This window comes from Hippoglossus hippoglossus, chromosome 19 (assembly GCF_009819705.1).
Source record: "Hippoglossus hippoglossus isolate fHipHip1 chromosome 19, fHipHip1.pri, whole genome shotgun sequence".
Taxonomy (NCBI): Eukaryota; Metazoa; Chordata; class Actinopteri; order Pleuronectiformes; family Pleuronectidae; genus Hippoglossus; species Hippoglossus hippoglossus.
The window spans coordinates 14,570,916-14,592,381 of NC_047169.1; the positions used below are offsets into that span (position 1 = coordinate 14,570,916).

General features: G+C 42.5%; 1 protein-coding gene across 1 annotated transcript in view; it reads right to left on the reverse strand.

Annotated features, from left to right (window-relative positions):
* The window catches only part of spata20 (spermatogenesis associated 20), a 43,186-nt gene that overhangs the window by 1,309 nt on the left and 20,411 nt on the right, over nucleotides 1–21,466 (reverse strand). Inside the window, exons 14-15 of the mRNA XM_034570804.1 lie at nucleotides 18,081–18,280; nucleotides 16,487–16,567 (exon numbers count right to left, since the gene is read on the reverse strand). Of these exons, the coding sequence (XP_034426695.1) occupies nucleotides 16,487–16,567; nucleotides 18,081–18,280 (281 nt within the window). The remainder of the gene's footprint in view (nucleotides 1–16,486; nucleotides 16,568–18,080; nucleotides 18,281–21,466) is intronic.

Genomic DNA, 21,466 nt, shown 5'->3' on the forward strand with positions numbered 1-21,466 from the left:
TGGAGATGCAAGACATTTATAACTTTATTTTTAATAAGCGTAATGGGTCTTCCTGTAGAAAAGTTCTTAAAAGCTGGATGGTCACTTTTATGTTTCTTTTTGGACGCGTCTTTAAAAAACTTTCCAACACAGTAATGGGGGACGTCTGAGCAAATGACACAGCGCACTTTAGAGTGATGACTTTCTATTTTTCAATATTAGAGCTGTATAATTTCTAGCAGATTCACGTCCATCTATAAGCCAAAATAACACCCCTAAAAATAACCCATTCAGTAGTTGGTCTATGGCTGCCATGGTCTCATAAAGAAAGAGAGGAAAGATAATAGAGAGTGTGCACGGAGACGTGGTCCACGTGTCCTGCCTGCAGCGCGAGTGGTTCCTACAGAGACCCTAAAAACACCACCGCTACAAGAGAGCTGCTCGGTGACACCCAAACAATAAATAACTCAACAAACAAACCATTTAAATATATGTTTTTATTGACAAGGGCGTGAATGTGTCTCAGGGTGACGAGAAGAGGAAGAGACGGCCTGTCTTTCCATTTGCGCGCGTGTGTGTGTGTGTGTGTGTGTGTGTGTGTGTGTGTGTGTGTGTGTGTGTGTGTGTGTGTGTGTGTGTGTGCATGCTGTAGGACAGGCAGCAGAGCGAAGTTAAAGAGGGCCGCCCTGTCCATCCCTAAGGCGGCTTCCTGTCAAACACATGTCATTTCCTCCTGGCCCTGCACCACCCCTGGTTCACAACGGAGCGAGAGATGACAACGTAAACAAGAGTCCAGACAGAGTGATAAAAGCACGGAGAGGAGGAAGAGAGGGAGACAGAATCAGGAGATGCAGTCTGGTGATACACGTCATCCCAGGTGACTCTCCGCCAGAGAAGAGCTGACATTAATGCCAGAGTGTGATAGACTGAAGGTCAGTACCTAATAGTACACAGATACTGATACTGGCCGATGCAGGAAACACCTGTAGTTTCAATGCATTTTGCAGTTCTCTGTAGTGAAATTCATAAGTGCATATATTCAAATATTCTGTATTTATCCATGAGTTTAAACACCTTCTTCCAATAAAAAAAACAAAGAGTGCTTAAATGTGGCAAGTTTGCTTGAATTTCTATGCATATGCAAATAGATGTTAATAAAGATTAGAAAAACACCTACACAAGTATCACTGATTGTGTTTTGTGAGGAGAAACATTCTACTCGTGTGGTAAAAGAAACTAGTCTGGCTGCAAACTGTGTCTGGCTCAAGGAAGATGGAGTCTTGGCCCTGATATTCGCTGTCTACACAGGAAGCCCCAAAGTATTGGCCATTGTGATTGTAATCAACAGACGATCGCCGGTGGGCTCTGAGATCAGCACTGAGCATCTGGCCATCTAGCATCTTGTTTACTCATTGTTTTGATCAGAATATTACTGATCAACTTTCTAGACAAGGTTGTTGGATAACTATATCAGCCCAAAGTTGAAGTCAGCATCGGTGAGATGTCATAGTGGTTGTTCAGAATCAGACAATTGTATCATCTGCATTTTCACGACAACTGACGTCACTCCATCAAGGCACAAACCTTAAACCACACTTAAAGTCACACGATCCAGATTTTTATATTGATCTGCACCAAATTGCACACACTTATATATAACCAGCTTATGCTAATGTTAAAGAAAGTGAAAAAGATCCTGGCTCTGCCCCCTGATCCAAATCTATACCAAAATTGAATCGGTTCATCCTGTCGTTTTTGTGTAATCTTGCTAATCAACAGATAAACAAACAGGGAGGGGTGAAAACAAAATGTCCTTTGCAGAGTTAACTAAATCTGCTGATGATGATCATGTTATGTGGATGAAAGCTCCAAACCAAGGAAGTAAGAGGACGTGGAGTCAAAATTGTTTTGTCAACGTTTGTTTCTTCAAACACCTGACTTGTAGACATGCAGTGAGTCTTGCTATTATTTCACTGACTGGGGATCCCCCCTGCATGTTCCCTTCTGCCCTCTTCCTCACTCTGTCCTTAGCCGGTCAACAGACCAGTGCATCAGAGCAGACACTGCTCCTCCTCCGTCCATGCTACGCCTGTCAGCCATCATTTAGCCAGGACACCATGCAGAACTGTTTGCATCCTCTCCATCCTGTCTCAATGAGCCTGGCACTCTCTTCCCTCGGCCGTCTCATTGCGTCCCGAGTGCTCCACTCAGCCATTTAAGTCCTCATTTGTGCCGGCAGCCATCTGCACTTTGAATCCCAAGGACCCATCAGCGCCCGTCTCGTGTCATTGAGGATCGACTCTGTGGCGGGGAGGATTTCTTGCTCCTAAGTGTGCTGCATGTTAAATAAAATTCTCCTTCTCAGGTGATGATGAAGTGATAATGCTCCGTCTTATCTCTACAGTGATGCTATCTGTGAGACACAGCTCAGGGCATAAACAAACATATTAATCAAATAGAGCACAGAATGCTGGAGGGTCACCACTTTTTTTTAGACACTAAGACATAGAAACAGGAGAAGACTGGTGAGGAGTGTGATGGAATTTGGTCATGGTGACCGTTGCTATGGAGACAGGAGGAGGATTTCCCTGCCAAGCCTTTTCCTGACTCTTCTTGTTGCGAGTCAGCCTCATGGAGTCCCTCCCGGAGCCAGACCACATCCAGCCCCATGCCCCCAACTTAAAGGTCAGCCTGTAGTCTGTCTGTGTCACAACCACACTATCTGCACACAACCCTGGGGACTGGCTGTGCGTGCGTGTGTGCGTGTGTGTAGAAACAGAGCAGCAGAGAGAGACAGGGAGATAGATTATGTGTGAATGTATATACAAGTTTTGTGAACATGATGAAGTGAATGCAAAGTGTGTGGTCTAGGATTCTGTGTACTGCACTGTGTGTGTGTGCGTGTGTGCGTGTGTGCGTGAAGCTGTACCAGACAGCACAGTTGGAGACACATGAGAGCACAGTCAAACTCCCACAGGGTTAATCCCTTTATACACTGGGCAACCCTGAAACACACAAAGCGCACACAAACGCACAGACACACACGTAAATCCCACCAGTTAAATGTCCCTACCCTGACAGCTCCCTCCCACTCTCCCTCTCTCACTCAGCTAAACCAGTCGAGCTCAGACACTTTAAAAGAACACAGTGTACCTGTGCTGACAGCGACACACAAACCCTCACACACGCGCATCACACACACACAAACATCTTCAATGGTAATGTTTTCCCTCCCCTTCGGTTTCTGACCCAGCCAGCATGCCCGCGACTCAGAGGCCGACCTCTGTCAGCGAGGTCGAGCCTGAGAAACATGACAAACACACCAAACACACTCTTTGGAGAGCCGCTGTCACACATGAGGAAGAGTGATGGCAGTGGCTGCGAATAACGCCGCGTGCAGCCGAGCATGAGGAGATCTTCTTCCTCCATCCCTCTCAGCCTGTTGTCTCACACACACACACACTCACACATACACTGACCCACTCAGTCCTCATGTGAAGCGGGCACGTGGACCACCGCCACGAGATCGAACACACATTCACACTCAAATGGGCCACAGAGCAGCACGGGTCACATGTGCCACATACATTATCAGACCTCCGTCCACACCAGTTTTGACACCAGCTTCATTTGCTCATTGCAATTTTCACAAGCTTATCAGACTGAAACTGCCCTTTTTTTCTGAAAATTAAGCTGCTTTCAGACAGGCACTGAACTTCAGATAATCTCCTGAAATTATCCGGATGGGCTGCTGGAGAGAACGCAGACGTCTGAGTCAGATATTATCCAGAGTAGCTCCTGCCAGCCCCGTAGTAAAAACTCTAGATAATGTCCGATTGAGCCCATGGGAGAACACAGCAGATCAAGAGGTGCCATAAACATAGAAGACACAGACAAAGATGTCAACTTGGAAAGATGACGAGATTCCAGAACTTTTGGTGATCAGGGCGGACGCCGGTGTCGATGTGCTGTTAATAAAAACATGTGATCTCCGTAGAGGACTTTATACACTTTATCTTGCCTCCTGCTCGCTGTGTCACCCGTCACCTCAACAGATTTCTGTGTCTGACCAAAGAATCTCCTGCTGCATTGTTCATATGCGAGAGGCAAACCCCAGAGAAAGTCCGGACCCCATTATGCTTTTCTATTTTCTGGAGTTCCTGTCTTAAAAATGGCTTATTTAATATATCCAATATGCACTGTAGCACGCTTCTTCCATACAATCTGTCCCGTGCTTTTTAATCTCATAATTCTTATGTGACACTTTATTTACTTAACTCTCTCCCCTCCTTTTGTTTTATAGATTAAGGCTCTAAAATCCAGATGAACGTGAGCCAGCACGATGAGGGAGGTCTGGATTCCGACACATCCTTAATTTAATTTGGCTTTGTTTGACTATACTGTACTGTTAGATGACACATTCATGGAAAAAACTGAAGGATTGAGTAGAGGAACTCCACAACTGCTTCTGCACAGGGAGTTTCTAACAGATTTTGGAGCTGTCACACCAAAAGCTGTGTTAGTTCAACACCATGCAGAGCGAGGCCATTATTCCCAGTGGAGAGCAGCTGCACACTCTGGAGCAGCAGCTCTAGTGCTTGACACTACGCTGATTTTCCAGCAGGTTTAACAGCCAGAGCTCAATTTAAGTTAAATCAACTCCACTATGTGCATCCAATGGGATTCAATCAATGACTGGAGGCGGAAGTTTATTGCAGCAAAACATTTTACAGTGTGGGGAACTTAATTGTTTGCATGTCTCAGTTTGCACAGTAAAGTTAATCTGCTTGCAGGGCTACTGACACTTGAAATAAAAAATCTCAAGAAAAAGAAAACTCAGAATATCAGAATATGGATGTATCTTTGAGTTAAATAACTCACAACATCCAAAAAGTTGAAAACATAGTGTTGGCAATTATTTGTTAGTCAGAGGTTATTGTTAGACATGAATTGGTCATATTTAAGAATAGGAATAAGGTTTTGGTTCAGATGTCCACAATGAGTGGAAGTCAATTTAAAGGATACCTGTGCAAAGCTGTGTGTCCGCAAAATTGTGAGCAGTCGTTTTGAAGCCTTGAGTTTGGCACAGTGTGCAGCGGCAGCTTGGATTTTTGAAAGCAGAAGTAACCATATATGGAGAAGGGCGAGTCTGACTGAGAGCTCATAAACACTGGAAGCCCATCTACACCTGCGACCTGCACCCACTGGGGTTAGGGTCCACCCGTCAATCACACGGTGTCCACACCCCAATGCATATTGTGTTTTATGATCTATTTTACTCCATATAGGAGTTCTTTACAAAATGAACATCAGGTTGTGTTGAAGACTTGAAACAAGAGATCTGTGAATCTTTTTTGAAACAGAATTTTTTTATTTTCTGAAGTCAGGTACACTGGAGAACCACTTGCACTGTGTTTTGTCTTTTGACCTTTTTCGACCTCCATCTGTGGTGTCTGTGTCCTTTTCAAGGGACTTTGCTGGCCCCTTTATTATTTTAGCATTCAAATTAACAAAGTTCATATTGTGCTTACACATAAATAAAAGTAAAGCTGTAGTATACATGCAAAGCTTCACCATGATATTCCGATGTTCTACACTTCAAACCTCTATAACTACAAAGCTTTTATCAGAAAGTTAGTGGCATAGAGCCTTGATAGTGGCTTTCTAATAATGTCATTGAACTCCTGTACATATCCCATCATAGATTTTAAGGGGTTTCTCACAAAATTGTAGTTGCTGTGGACTGACATAATCAGCTGTTCTTGAGGGCCCACTCTCAGCTTGGGGCCCCTGGCGATGTCCTGCTTCGTCTACATTGGTGCAACTCCCCATGTGGTGTTTGATTTTCCACTGAAAGTAAAACACTAACCCAAGATGCTGTTGTGTTTCAGATGAGTTAAGATTTCAAATGTCAAAAATTGTGGTGTAGCCCCAATCTGAAAAACACTTTTATCAACAGCTAACAAAATCTACTGGTTCTCAAATAGACACATACACAGTCACTGGTGTGTTGAGTATGTTCTGATGTGTGTGCTTAGTCAAGCTGGGAATCGGTTTTCAGCGGGTGACAGTCTCTACAGGGCCCTCTCCTCTAAATCACCAGTGTCTGCAGCGACGCTGTGAGAACGCCTCGGTGCCTGAGCAGAATTAACGACACCCTCTCTTCAACCAGGCCCTGACACCTATGAGATACTTCATCAGCTCATGTTGCGTTTAACATGAAAGGGAATTCTCATTTGGTGAAGTCATAAAAGTCGCGCCATGTTAAGAATGTTCAGGAGATCAAATGTGCCATAGTGTGTTGCAAAGAATAAGCCAGACATCTTAAAAAATCCCAGATGGAAAAGATTGATGAGGTTAATATCATGGAATCAGGTACACCGGCCCTCGAGAATTTCAAAAGGGTGTTGTATTTCAGGACACCATCGCCAAGGCAACCGAGCAAAAGGTTGACCAATCCCAGATGACGATCCCGTAGTATCTGGGGGTTTGAGCAGTGTGGAATCTTTTGAATCTTATGGAGACATGTTTTCTGTTTGGAGAAACAAATAAACTGAAAGCATCACATCACAGGGCAGCAAAGTCTTATCATGTGACAAGAGGAGCGTTGACCAACAAGACAGAGGATTTGGTTTTGTTACAAGCCACTGAACTGAAGTACCTGAGATCGTCTTCCATTGCTATAAAGTAATAAGACATTTAAGTGAAGAAACACCAAATCTATCTTTGACAAAGATTAATTTCCTCAACAAGTTTATTTTTATGAAAATGTCCAGATAAGAACATCATTTGGTCGATGTTGTTTAATATCCAATCTTAAAAACACTTCTTTAGTCTAACCTTCATAGACTAATGCAGGAAAGTGATTGATTCTAACACAACTGTTTACTGCACCTAATTAGCTCCACCACAGAGGTAATGTTTTCGTCTGCATTAGTTAGCTATTTAGCAGGATTACTCAAAAAACTAAACAACTGCTCAATTTTGAGGGAGGGGTGGGGCATGGAAGAACCCATTAATCTTTTCCAATTTAACGCGAGACAGGGTGATTTAAAATATTTCATTGATTTCCCATGGATCCTAATAAAAAAAACAGTTATGTTTAGGAGACTGATATTCATGAGCGTGTGCAATTTGGTGCTGAACCAAATTAAGTTTTTGTATAGAGTGAATATTGTATAAAGAGACTACTGAGTTCTAGTTCCATCACATTTTCAAAAGTCAAACTTGGCAGAGCAGCTCTTGTTGCAAACTGCCTAAAGCTGCAGAGCCTGGCTCCTGTTGCAGGTGGTCACAGTCACATAGTCAGGGTCACTGTGCTGAACCACTAGTGACGGTCTGTATGTGTGAGATTAAAGTCTGCTGGACTCCATGTGAGGTGTTTCATTAGCTCCCAACCACAGAGCACCTTAGAACCGCAGATACGTTCAAAAATATTCGTCCTTCTTTCCAGCTCATCACCAGAACCTGGAAACTTAGGCAGGTGTAGAGAGACCTCTCATGTCTCATGTGAAAGTATTTGTGGCTGGAACATAAGGGCTGTTACATCACACCATGAAGGAAGTGATCCGGGCACTATAGCCCACATCTCATCTCTATGTTTGTACAAAGACATATGCTGTCTTTTAATGACAGTACAACGTGATCTACTTAGTAAATGCTATATTTACAGTGGCAAGAAAAAAAATAAAGAGAAAGATTAGGAGTGTTGTGTCAAGAAAAAAAACACGTACTACACTATCACAGACTAGCTTGTCTCTTTTTAAATTAAAGAGAAAACAAATGTAAGTCCTATTTGCAGGATACGTTGGTACATCAGCCAATAAAAACACATTCCACTGAGTATAGGGCTTAATGATTAAAGATTATATTTTCAATGTTGTAACTAAGATTAAATGATAAAATTATTTATCACATCTTAACCGCCTTGTTTCTTTTGTAAAATAAAAGTTTTCATATAAACAAACAAACACTGACACTGACATGTCTGTGAAAGGCTCATTATCGGCCAATCGAAAAATCTGTCAGGCTCTAATTGAAATGGTTCTCGTAATTGGGCTGGAAATGCCCAGATGCTCTCACTAAAACAATGGATATTGTTCGAGCCTTCACAGCCAGATTAAATCAATACAAATTGAAAGACTGCTGCTCATTATTTTGTTATTAAAACGAAAAACCGAATTTTAAGTTGGGTCGCAAATCGAGTTGCTCATCAGTTATAGAAATAAATGATCAGTTAATCAGCGAACTATAAAAGCTTGACTCTTTTCAGGGACGTTTGTCAGCCTCTTGAATTGTACAATAAAGTGACCGATAATGGTGTTTCCCCCCCGATAGGGATCAGATGGTGAGGTGGGACCAAGTGAGAGCCGCAGTGAGAACAATAACCACAGTGGCAGTGTCAGGAGAGCTTTAGAGACGAGGCTGAGGATAAAGCACGTTTGAACAGTATGTGTAAGTGAGTGTGAGTTTATGAAAACACATGGGGAGAAATTCTGAACCACATCTATTTTGAGAATAAACCATCTGAACAAGTTAAGCTGTTCTCACTGGACTGCATCTTAAGTGACTGTGTGTATTTCAGAGAAATGTTGATGCAGGGCGTTTCTCAACCGAGGCTCCTTCACTATTGGAAAACGTGTTACTGCAAACTGAGTCTTGGCACTGACAACGAACAAACTGCTCATTACTGCTTCCCTTAGCTTCAAATGCCAAAGAGATATTGGATGAGTTTAGACCATCTCCACTAGTTTTGGCCAAAGAAACTATTTAGTTATTAAACTTTTATAGTTTTTCAAAGTTTATATCAAGTTTTGACATCAGTTTTCATGTTCCATGCTGGTTCATTTTATTTTTATAGTTTTAACCAAATGCGTCTTTAATTCACTCGCTTTAAAAAATCCATACTTTGACTGGGAAGTATATCGTGGCAGATACAAACAGCAAAATGGTAAATTTACCTCTGCCAGGGAGGTTATGTTTTCATCTGCGCTTGTTTGTTTGTTCGTTAGCAGGATTACACAAAAAGTACTGCACGGATTACCATGAAAACTCAGGAAAGAACCAAAGTTTTGGTGCGGATCTGTACAAATGGGGATCTAGGCTTTTTCCTTTAACATTGCGTTTTTGACATTTTTGTGAATTTCTAAAGAAGATGGAGAGATCTTAATGAAAATAAGAGGAATCTTTAGGGAACTGATATCTATGAGTGTGTGTAATTCGGCGCGGCTGGATTGAATTTAAGGGAACTGTTAGGCCTTAACAGAGGTATGCGCCCTCGAGTTTCAAAAGTCATCGCACAAAATCTGCCAAAATAAAAGACTTTTCAATCTTACCCTAAAGAAAACCTTTCTTCATATGTAAAAAACATGGTTAAACTAAACTTGGACAACTGTTAATCCCACACTACATCCCTGATTATATCAGACTGAAACATTCTCAGCCTATAAAGATGAGGAGAGAGCAACAGAATCAGGCATCTGCAACTGTGTGTGTGTGTGTGTGTGTGTGTGTGTGTGTGTGTGTGTGTGTGTGTGTGTGTGTGTGTGTGTGTGTGTGTGTGTGTGTGTGTGTGTGTGTAAATGCGTGTTCAAACACAGGCTTCTTATCTGTGCAGCGTGGGTTTTATTTACCAAGCTGAGTGGAATCTGCGGAGCGTCGGACACGACTATAGCGGACGTACAGATAGGTACAGCCAAAGGGATTATATCTCAAACAACACAACCAAAGCTGTCCATTCCAGAGCGAGCAGGCACCTCCCCCATAGCTTTATGGATGTACTGCCACATGGTGGAATAAGTAGATAGAGGGATGGAGGGAAAAGAAAAAAAAGAAATCACTCAATGAAGATATGCAACATTAGAGATTAACTTGGAAGAATGAAGTGAGATAAATGTGAAAGTGACATTTGAAGCATGGTGGTGTGGAAAATAGGAAATAAAGCAAAAGGATGAGTGGCTGTGTGAGTGTCTGGAAAAGCGCTCTCCTGCGACAGGAGCCATCTGGGACCTTTCCCACAGCTGTCAATCAACCTGGGTTCTGCTCTCTGACTGGTCAACGGGCTTAGCTGGTCATTAACGGAGAACAGGAGACTCGATACACACAACCAAACACACATAAAACCTTTGATGAGCCAACGGAGGGATTGTGATGCAGGGAGGGGAAAAGGAGTGCAGGGGTAAAACAGCAGCAGATTGAAGTGAGGTAGCTCAGAGGTCACGGACGAGGACTGTGAGACTGCCCGGCTCTAATCCGCCTCTGAAATGTGTCGTAACCAATGCTAGTTAGCCTCCGACCAGGCTTTCTATCTGCTTCCTTTCCTTCCCTCCGACTGCCCCCCCTGTCATCCTGCTAACTCTTCCCCGGGTCTCTGAGGCCTTGTTAGGGAATTCCCAGTCGAGTCCCTCAACAGATGCTTTCAAAACTGGGACCGGCACTCCTCTTAAAGGCCACGGTCCGTCGTTCATTCTCCTCTCATATCTATCCCCTGGTCCACTCCTGCTCTTTTCCTCCTGTCAAGGGGAACCGAGAGACGCAGGAGGGGCAGGGAAGCAGGAATACACATGGAAACTTGTCTACTTAGTTATCTCCCTCCAGGAATTCCAAAGACCCTGTAAAGCCCCCCCCCCCCCTTAAGTCTTTCCGCATCTTTCACCAACACCAGCATCTCATGGTCCCCCTCAACACTCGTCACAGACACCTTCCCTTATCCCTGCACCTCAGTTTCTAAAAATACACGCTCTGTAGGACTGTCTGACAGACGTACTTTTTTGGGGGCAAAAAGCACAGAGACTGATTAATAAGCAGCACTGACAAGAGCCATTCAGACCAACAGCAATGGGAATCCACGATGGGAATATAGTCCTCGTAAACCGTTATTAAACTCATAAAAAGCTGCAAACGTAAATCTTAAACTGACATAAACTCATGCTTTGAACCGCTGTCAACGCTACTGCCAATGGGCTTTGCTGCCTTATTACCAGAACAACCTTGAGAACACAGAAAAAAATATGCCCCATTAATATAAATCATCTGTAACGCTGGATTGTTTTTCCATTCTGTGAAAATGTTTTCTAAGGAGAGAACCAGAGGGAATATAAAGTTTCGATTTTTGTGGTTGATAATTCAAACTGAAAAAGATCCATATCACCCTGTGGTTAATATTATTAACAGCAACAGAATTTTAACTGTGGGTAAATTTGCAGCTCAGGAATAAAATGTTCACAATAAAGTTGTCCTTCTCTCTCTTACTCTCTCTGGCCAAGATGATGGCACCATGGACAGTGTGACATGTTGGACACTAAGGAACAGAGGGTAAGTGAATAAGGAGTGAGCTTAGAGGAGGGTGTCATAGAACAAGCAGGGGCTTCTTTCCGCTGGGTGCAACTTTCACAGTATTGCAGCATAAAAAAACATGATGAAATTCACATGTATGGAAAAAGAGCTACAGCAACCAATGAAGTCCAATGGAGAAGTCATTAAAAAATAGTTAATGTGTATTTAAGGCTGCTAACATTAAATATATTATAGAACTAGATTAATGTTACTGAACACTTGATGTTTGGATGAAAGTAAAAATATCCAAATTGGTGGATCAAGCTTTGAAAGTATGAATATTCACCTGTTTGGCTAAACAGAAATATGTCGTCTTGTGCTTGGGTAAAGTGCGACAAGCATCTGTCTCATTAAGGACGTTCAATACCCTGACTGAAGCAGATCAATGGAATTCCATCATCATCACTTGTTTTTTATACCTGTCCCTTGCTTATCTTTATCATGTGTCAAACTGTCTAAAGTGGTGTTGAAAAACTAAAAATCTTATTGAATTACATGTTAGATAATTCATTTCCAAACTAGAATGGCAATCAAAGAACACATACCTCCCCAAGGCCCAACAGTCTCCTTATAAAACCACATGTAAATTCACTAGATTTATTGGATCTTGATTTGCTTATTGAAATGTTATCTCGCAAAAGTTAATGTAAGTGATATAAAGGTTCTGGATCTGCCCCTTGATGCGGATCCACAGCACAATTTAAAGACTTCTTCCTTGGGTCGTACTCCACCTCTTCACAACATTTCATAGAAATCAGGTGAGTAGTTTCTTGTGTAATCCTGCCAACAAACACAGACAAAAAAAGAACCTCCCTGGCAGAGCTAATTAGGGAGCCAGTGTCCAGCTTACTGTTTTTTGATGTTACTAGATGCCTTTTCTTACTGGCATTCCATGTGTCTTTTGCTTTTCATATGTATACAACATTACTAACTGCTGAAAGTATCCAAATTATTAAATTTACCACAGTGTTCTTCCCTCGTCTATGGCTATATCCCTGCGGTACTATTATATCTTTCATACATCATTTCCTACTTCCATTTGAGGGCGACAGAGAGCAAAAAAAAGAAGAGGCATAGAAAGACTCCAGTGCCAGGAGGAACAGAAACACATATGCATGCAGGGCAGAGGAACAGGCACAGGGAAGAAGAGGAGGGGAATAATGGCTCGAAAGACGGCTTTACCAGTTGTGCACAATCAGCAAACCTGGACCCAGCTCTAATCAAGCTATATTTGTGAGCGATAGAAAAACGAACCACTATTTATTACAGCAATTACAATCAAGAGCGATGGTTCAGTGGGATTGTTCTGGTTTCATTGTGTTTCAATGAGTGAAAAAGTGCAGCAGAAGCTCTGAGTGCTGGAGTGAATTGAGCAGCAGTGTCTCACATCGGTACATAAATCCAATGAAGTATAGATCTCAGAACGTGTGTGTGTGTGTTTGCATGCTAAGGCTCTCAGCACCTCATTCAGCGCAATTAGAGCACGTCAGCCGTGCACCAGGAAAACAGGCGAGGAGTAATTGGATTTAAATTAGACGTGTTCTCTGCTCACAGCTAGCTAATGTAACAAGGAGCAACAATCCCCTCACTCACTCACTTCTTCCACCTCTTACGTTTATCTCACTTACCATCCTCCCATCCCCTCGCACTTATATAATTCACCCTCTTGACACCATCAAACACTTTGTTCTTTATCTGATCCCCATTCCCCACCTAGCGTAATTGGTTTATCCCCATTAATTATAACACCTTTTAGATTAACACCAGGACTTAACCTCAAAGTTGAGTGGATAACTAAATTAATCTCTCACTGTGTAAAATGTTACAAAATGGTGTAAAATGCCAACCACATGCTTGAGTATTAGGGCCCCTTGAAGAGAAAAAAAGCCCCGGAGGTTTCGCAAGTAAAATTAGTACGATTACGTGAAGTTGTACTGTGAAACAAAATTTGTAATATTATGAGAAGAAATGTTAATGTTTGAAGTAATATTACCTCCTATTACCCTGAGTAGGCCAACCACTTTTCAACTCAACTGCGAGGCTAGCTCAACATCTGCTTTACAAACAAAGAGGTTTTATAGTTTGTACAAACCCGTCTGGCCAGCATGTGCATTTGTTTTTTTCCTCTGACCTCCTAGATTGTCTCCTTTGCTGTTGTAGGTCACAACGAGGCAGCAATATACACGTTTCATAAACAGTTAAAAACTCCTTGTAGTACGTTAAACCAGTGTCCACTCACTGAACACCTCACCCATGACAGAGCTGAAGCAATCAGCATTAAGGTATATTAAGTAATATCGTTTTTAGTAGGTGTCTTTTAGCCTTCAGAAACCAAAGAAAGAAAGTGAAGCCGTAAGTTAAGGATTGAATAGTGTGTGTTGCTTTGGCTTTAGCTGCATTTAGTAAGCACATCTTACCAACTACATTTGTATTCATTTTAAACTTGATCTTAAACTAACAAGGCTACATTAGTTTGTGGGATCATAGGTCTACAGCATATTTGAAGATGTGCTTGTGAACATACTGGGTTTGCCTGCTAGTGAGCATTTGTGCAAATTCCTTATGGTGGTATTCTCATGGGAGCATCACACCTCGTCTGTGTGTGTGTGTGTGTGTGTGTGTGTGTGTGTGTGTGTGTGTGTGTGTGTGTGTGTGTGTGTGTATTTACTGGATAATTTCATCTCTACCTAGCCAAGATAGCTGCTACTGCCACTAATGGCCAGCTGTTCTCACAACATCTGGAGGAAAACACACCTATACGTACATACGTATACATTGACACACACACATACATACACACACACTCTTACTAGTTTCCCACCTCCCCCTCCATCTCACTCTGAAGCTCAATGAAGCCTAATTAGATCAAATCTGGATCTGTCATATCACATACCTGTCCAGAAGAATCCACACACACACACACACACACACACACACACACACACACACAGTATTGTATAACTACAAACAGAACACTTTTCCTCTTTCTATTTAGTGTCTAAGTGAATACATTTCAATGCCACATATTCTAATTACAAAGTTCATATTAAAAGTTTCATAAGTTTCAGTAATAAAGAAACAGCACCACACACTTGGGAGCACTGAGTGACTATTGTCCTACTTTTAGTCTACCTCTAGTCTCATTTACCATCTTATTGCTCCCATTGGTAAAGACCTCTCCTTCCTGTGGTCACTGTCCATGTCTTTCTCATCCTTCGCTGTTCGAGGCCTTCTCAACTCCATTCCTCTCAAGCCCTCACCTCTACCATTACTGCACTCATTAGCAGACATGGGCCAACACCCTCAATCAGGCTGAGGGTCTTATTAGTTTGAGTTGAATGCATAAAATAGCAATTTGGATTATGTTAATCAGGGTGTTAATGTTGCAGAAGGCCATAAATGTGAAAAACAAACGTTTGTAGCTATCCCTACTGCTTCTTTTATTTTTAACACCATTATACAACAAAAGTGCCTTATCCCCTGTGACTACCTTGACTGTAATAAAGCCTGGTAAGTACCGGGCCCTGGCTGAATGAGACAAACGTGCGACCAGCTTAATAATAGATCCATCCTGATAATGGCTTACTCTCTATTGGTCTCTGTCTCTCTGCAGGGATCTGAAATGGCCTGGTATTACTGCAGTAGCCACCTGACACTGCGAAACTCATCTACATTTCAGCTGGGCCCTGTGGAGAACTCAGTGAGCAACTTCACACAATCAGAGCTGTGAAGGGCCAGTTTACTCAGGATGTAGATCTTCTCCTTCTCTTTCACTACACGTAGACAAATGTCCACAAAAGACTGCTTCTCTTTGAGATTTGTTCTAAACAAACATGGGCGTACTTTTTCTAAAAAGTATAACTCTGTTGATTTAACACAGGTTAGTCCCGCTGAGATTAATACCCGTTTGCTTTAGGAAACTCTGCAGCCCAACTACACAAAGAAGTCACAATGCAGTTAATGAAAACTTCTAGACTGACTCTATCTAAGTGTAAAAATAAATCCACCTACCTGCACATCTACATCTCACTAACATAAATAAGTGTGGACCAGACGGGCAGCCAGTAATGGGCCAGGGCAGCACCGGCCGACCCACATTACTCACTGGCCCACCCAGCAAACTTTGATCAAAAAGCTATAGGAAGCCACTGTGCAATTTGAAAAGCATCAATGCATATCTTGTGTGCATGTGCGGCTGTCTTGCTACCGGCAGATATTCAGCCTGTGTTAGTAGCCCATTAAAAATCCATAAGGTTTTAAATGTCCCGGCTATGCCACTGCGGAGAGTAGAAAAGGTTTATCTTGCACTATTCAGCTGATGTCCAGCTGGCTCTTCCGGCCTGAATGGGGTATAATGTCTATATTATTGTGTATTATTGACTGAGCTCTGTTGTAAATGCAATGTTTTGCTGTTACTGGCTTTGTAATGTAAATTCTTCCAGAGTTAATCCTCAGATGTTTGTCTATGTTCACCCTGTTTTCTACTTGTTCTTTTAAAATGTTGAAGTCCTTTTTTGTGGGAAAAGATGGACCAACCACATCCAAATGCCTACCCCATAGGTGTAAAAATAATGAGTTGGGGTTTTAATGCGGAGAATCATCTTAACATTTGAAGTTGAAGATTCTGATCATCGTGGCCATAGGAAACATCAATGTTGGCCATCCTTACAGAATGTAAGTTTGACTCAGACTGACAGCTGTCCATTCCATAACCAACAGCTGGTGTCAGGGCTGGCAGGAATACACACACACACAAACACACACAAAATGTCTGCAAAAGAGCCACTAGGCATTTAGATGTTAGTAAAGGGTTTTAAGGTTAACTCATACCTAAAAAGAGATAGCTGGGAAGTAAAAATGAGAGGAGAGGAGAGGAGAGGAGAGGGAGACTCTGTCTGACCTTTAAAGAACCACACTTAAACCAGCCAACACTCCAGGCACTGTCCTAGGTCAGTCCCACTCCTAATCTGTGAGTGCATGTTAGTCTGTGTCCATGTTTCCAAGGTTACTGTGAATCTGCCGCCTCTATAAAAGGTACTGATGGCGGAGTCAGTCAATACTTGTCTATGTGCTGTAACTTGCTTTAGGGGCTGATGACGCACTTGTTCTGATGACAGGTTTGTCAAGATGATGCATTACTCCATCAAGCAAACACACAATCCCAAATGATTACCTTATGTGGTAGGAAGAGGGAGTTGACTGCTGCCAGGAGGCTTGTGGTGTCTTGGGCATCCCTCTGGCCACAGATCACGATCTAAAACAAATAAAAGTGGAGGAGGGAGAACGTGGAGGGAAGGGAACAGGGACAAGGAGGGATAGTTAACGAGATGAAAGAGTATGAATAGAGTGAAATAAGAGGGGAGAGGTGACGCATAAAAGGAGGAGAGAGGGGCAGGAGGTGATAGAGTTCAGTACTGTATTTGTAGCAATAACAAAGGAGGCAGGTGTTTTCTCTTGGACTGCTTCACCTTGCCTCGCCCCTGAGCTCATTACCCCCGCCCGGTCGCCCTGACTCATCCTCCGCAGGTCACATATGACGGGCGGAGGGGCTAACTATCCCCCTTTCTCTTGCTTCATTCTATTCCCTTTTTCCTTCTTTGGCTGTATAGCAAATTCTTTAAAACAAAAACTTTTCTTATGGTGAACAAGATACTTCAGGGTAACTGAGGCTCAACAGCTCAAATAGCCCTTTAAAAGCATGACTGTTAAAACCTGGGAAAAAAGATTTTGAGAGTCTGTTTTTCCAGGGAATGAGTGTTAATATATGCAGAGAGCTGAGATAAAGGACAGTGTCCTCGAATGACCTACAACTATATATGTAGTAACATATCAGCCAGTTGTTTCAGGAGATACCTTTGCAAGCAGAGGTTCATCAGAACAGGATTTTTATCACGGTGCTTTGAGCCTCTGCCACAAACTGTGTTAACCTCAGCCAAGGAGGTTATGACCATTTATGTCCGTCTGTTAGTTAGCAATATTATGCACTAATCATCCTTATCCATTAGTCAACCAATTATTCTCTTGATCAAAAAATGTATTGTTTGGTCGGCGTAGTTTCATTTTATTGTGATGCAGCAACTGTAGTAGAAAAAACATGCATTATTAATCACCGAAAGTGAATGGAGAGGTTATGACGGGTTAAAAAATGTCTGAATAGGAGTTAACAATTTGAATTCTGCAAGACTCACAACAAAACAAAATAGTGCAACTCTGAAGTAAAAAACTAAAATCAGCACTGGTGGCTGCTTTAGCAAGTCTAGTTTACTTACTCACTGATTGTCACTTCAATGCATAATAAAACTGAGTCAGCACAGCCAATACGGGGATGTTCTTTGTTTCCCCAGCGTCTTGCTCGGCCTTTTGTTCAGCTGCTGTGTATTGTTTGGTTCAATTGGTAAACGTAACGTCTATTGTTCTCGCACAATTTGTCAGGAAAAGCAGAAACACTTGCTTTCAGTAGGCGGACATGAGAACGAGCCAAGCAAACACACCCACACTTCAGGCTAACATGGGGTTTAGGGGATTTACAATGATGGTGGCTCAGCGGTCCCAGTCGAACACATTTAGACAACTGACAAAAAGGACAGTAGCAGATATCCAAATAAGAATATAAATTAAATTATAAGCTTGCTGACCACAGCATCTGTTGTAACAGTTTTAAACTATGTTTAGTGTGTTTTAACACGACTTAAATCCCTCTGGAGACTGAACTTACTTGTAGAGCACCTGTCAATTTGTGTGTGCCTGTGTGTGAAGCTGAGAATAACCTGTTTAAGGGTGTAGTGCTGGGCCATAAGAGATCGGACCATTTCAGGGAGGGCTATGGGAACCCTGGTCAGACGGTCAGAGAAAGCCGTCAGCAGTTGTTGGGACCTCTGAAGCCACTCCTGTCTTCCAGTGTAGTGGGACAGACGCAGGAGATTGGACGCAGACACTGAGTTAGCACTGGGCTCAGCTCCGTCTTGATCTGAGACACAAAAGATACAGAACATAATAATAAGTTGAGACGCACACTGTTTGCCCTCTTATCCCATCCCCTGGAACAGAACCAACACAAAGTAACAACGTGTGGTGTGATATGATTGGACGACCTCATGACTTAGCCCTGTTAAGTCATTGGTCCTTATCTCTTATCAGTGTCCAGTGAGAGCCTGGAGGTGATCTTCTCATGACCTATGACCTCGTTGCATGTCTGCTGCTTAACATCAGCCGGATGCTTAGATCTGAATGTGTGTATGTTTGTGTGTGTGTGTGTGTGTGTGTGTGTGTGTGTGTTTGTGTGTAAGAGAGAGAGAAACACAAGGTGCAATGAGGTCAGACTCATATTTTTGATTAAAAATTAACTACAATTACTGCACTGCGGTTTCATGCCTCCGCTGACCAGTGCAGTTTCTTTGTACATATTTCTAAATACTTTTTCCCCCAGATTCATGAGGTCACTGTGACCTTGACCTTTGACCTCCAGGCAACAAAATCCAATCAGTTCATCTTTGACTCCAAGTGAAAGTTTGTACCAAATTTGAAGACATTCCCATAAACATACTTTGTGAGGCCATCGTGAACTTGACCTTTGGCGACCAAACCCAAGTGATATAATCTTTGAGTCCATGTGAATGTTTGTGCCAAATGAGAAAGTTTTCCTCTACGGCGTTCCAGAGACGTCACCTTCACAAGGCGAGTAATGTGCTTTGTGAGGTCACCTTGGCCTTTGACCACAAAAATGGAAGCAGATCATCCTTGAGCTCAAGTGAATGTTTGTACCAAATTTGAGGAAATTCCCTCAAGGCATTGTTGAGATATTGCTTACTTCACGAGAATTGGACGGACGGACCAACATAATGCCTCCGGGCCACTGGATGTCGGCGGCGCGGACGCATAAAAACAAGAAAGGATCCCTCCCCGAGTCACACACACACTCCATTATACTGTACACTGAGTATACAATATCTCTTATGACAACCATAACTTCATAATCATAAACAGATGCACACCAATGCATGACTGAACTGCAGTAATAATTTGATTTTATTCTGCTCTGTGTTTCAATTCTCCTCAAGCCCCATGAAAGAATTTACATTACAAAAATACTCATTTGGGTTATAGAGCTGTTACACTATATACTGTTACACTCTGACACTTGGCTAAAGTGCCTCTCCCTATCCACCTAATCCATCCAATGTAGTTCTTATTTAGCAGCACACACACTGTTTTGAAACAGAATTTTCGTATTAGTAGTAGAGGCCACTCGCTGCTGGAGATTCCTTACGGTCAAGATCACGATTAAGCCGGCGCTGAAGCAACCGTGTCAGAGTAGCATGGTGGTCCTGAGGTACTCGGATTGTTGACACAGGCGGGCGGCCGTGGTCTTGGCCGCCAGGAAACTCTAGAGGCGAGAAGCCTTTTACTTCATATGACATTTCTCTACTCAAATTGTGTGTGTGAGAAAACCAGGCTTAAGGAGCCGTGTCTGAGGACATGGAGGGATAGGGTAGGATGAAGGACATCTCTGAATGGAGGCAATGAGGTGGTTTATGAGTTTGGTTTCAGCATAGATTTGAAAATGAGCGTGGCTTTCCAGATTCTCACTCAGGAGCGGTCGTTGGTGGCAAGGGGTCATCCGTATTTTATTTAAGGGTGTTAAGTGCAGTATCACATTAAGCACCAACTACACTTCTATTAGTTTTTGAGAGTTGATACTAATGAAGACATTTCTAAACTTAAGTGGCTTTGAGCTGATTATTTTTTGGGATGTAAATTTTGAACGTCTGTCAAATGGGAAGACAGCTGAGCAGACCAAAGACAATTTGAAAAAACTCTGCTGATTCTATTTTAAATTAAAGGCTGATACTGTATATCACTTTCACCTTTCTTATCAAATACAAACATGTAGAGCGCAGTAAGGCCGGGCTGTAAGATGGAGAGTGACAGCGTGGTGGGGTAATTCGTCTTGCAGTGACAGGCTACGCTGCTGAGACAGATACCCACACTGCAGCGGCTGTAGCGTCACTAATGGCCTTCAACCCTACCCACAGCACCACAATAATGGCACAGTCAAGACTCTCAGATGAGAAACCTCTCACACGTCGGCTCCGATAAACACACGTACATGCAGGTGTGATGGCGAGACAGGCGTCGTCGTCCCCCCCCCCCACACACACACACACACACACACACACACACACACACACACACACACACACACACACACACACACACACACACACACACACACACACACAATCTCTGATCTGTCAACAGTTCCTAACAAGAATAACTATTAGCTTTTTCACTGTTTCCATCTCCCAGCTGTGCCATCTTGTTAAAGTATTGTTACAGTTATGGCACCTGAAACATTTTGAAATTCTTAATTTGGATGGTTTCATCTTAATGCGGAGGTTAAACATTCACACATGAAAAACAGAAAAATCTGTTGCCCAGCCTAAAATAGTTAGGAGCTTTCAGAACCAAACCCCACTGTGATTTAGTCTCAAAAGGGGGTGAAGCATGAAGTGGACAAAGGCTGTGGTTCAGGAGGTACAGTGGGTCGTCCACTAACCAGAGGGTCAGTGGTTCGTTCCCTGGCTCCTCCAGTGCACATGCCAAAGTTTCCTTCCATCTTTGAGTCCAAGTGAAAGTTTGTACCAAATTTGAAGACATTTGGATGGTTTCATCTTAATGCAAAGGTTAAACATTCACACATGAAAAACAGAAAAATCTGTTGCCCAGCCTTAAATAGTTAGGAGCTTTCAGAACCAAACCCAACTGTGATTTAGTCTCAAAAGGGGGTGAAGCATGAAGTGGACAAAGGCGGTGGTTCAGGAGGTACAGTGGGCAATATACTGAACCCCAAAAAGGCCAATGACAGCTGTGCCAGCAGTGTGTGATAGAGGAGGTGCAGCATGTAGTCGCATTGTATGAATGTGTGTTTGAATGGGTGAGTATGGCTTGTTTTGTAAAAAAGCTCTTTGAGTGGTCGATAAGACTAAGAAATATAAATACAGTCCATTTAGTAGAGGATGAATTTTTAAACTGACAATAAAATAATACAAAAAAAGTTGAGAAACTAGCAAAGACTCAGTTATTAATGCGTTAGGATTAGAAAACTGGTTTTACATTTTGTATCATTTGAGAAAGACATCATGCTGAGTAAAGA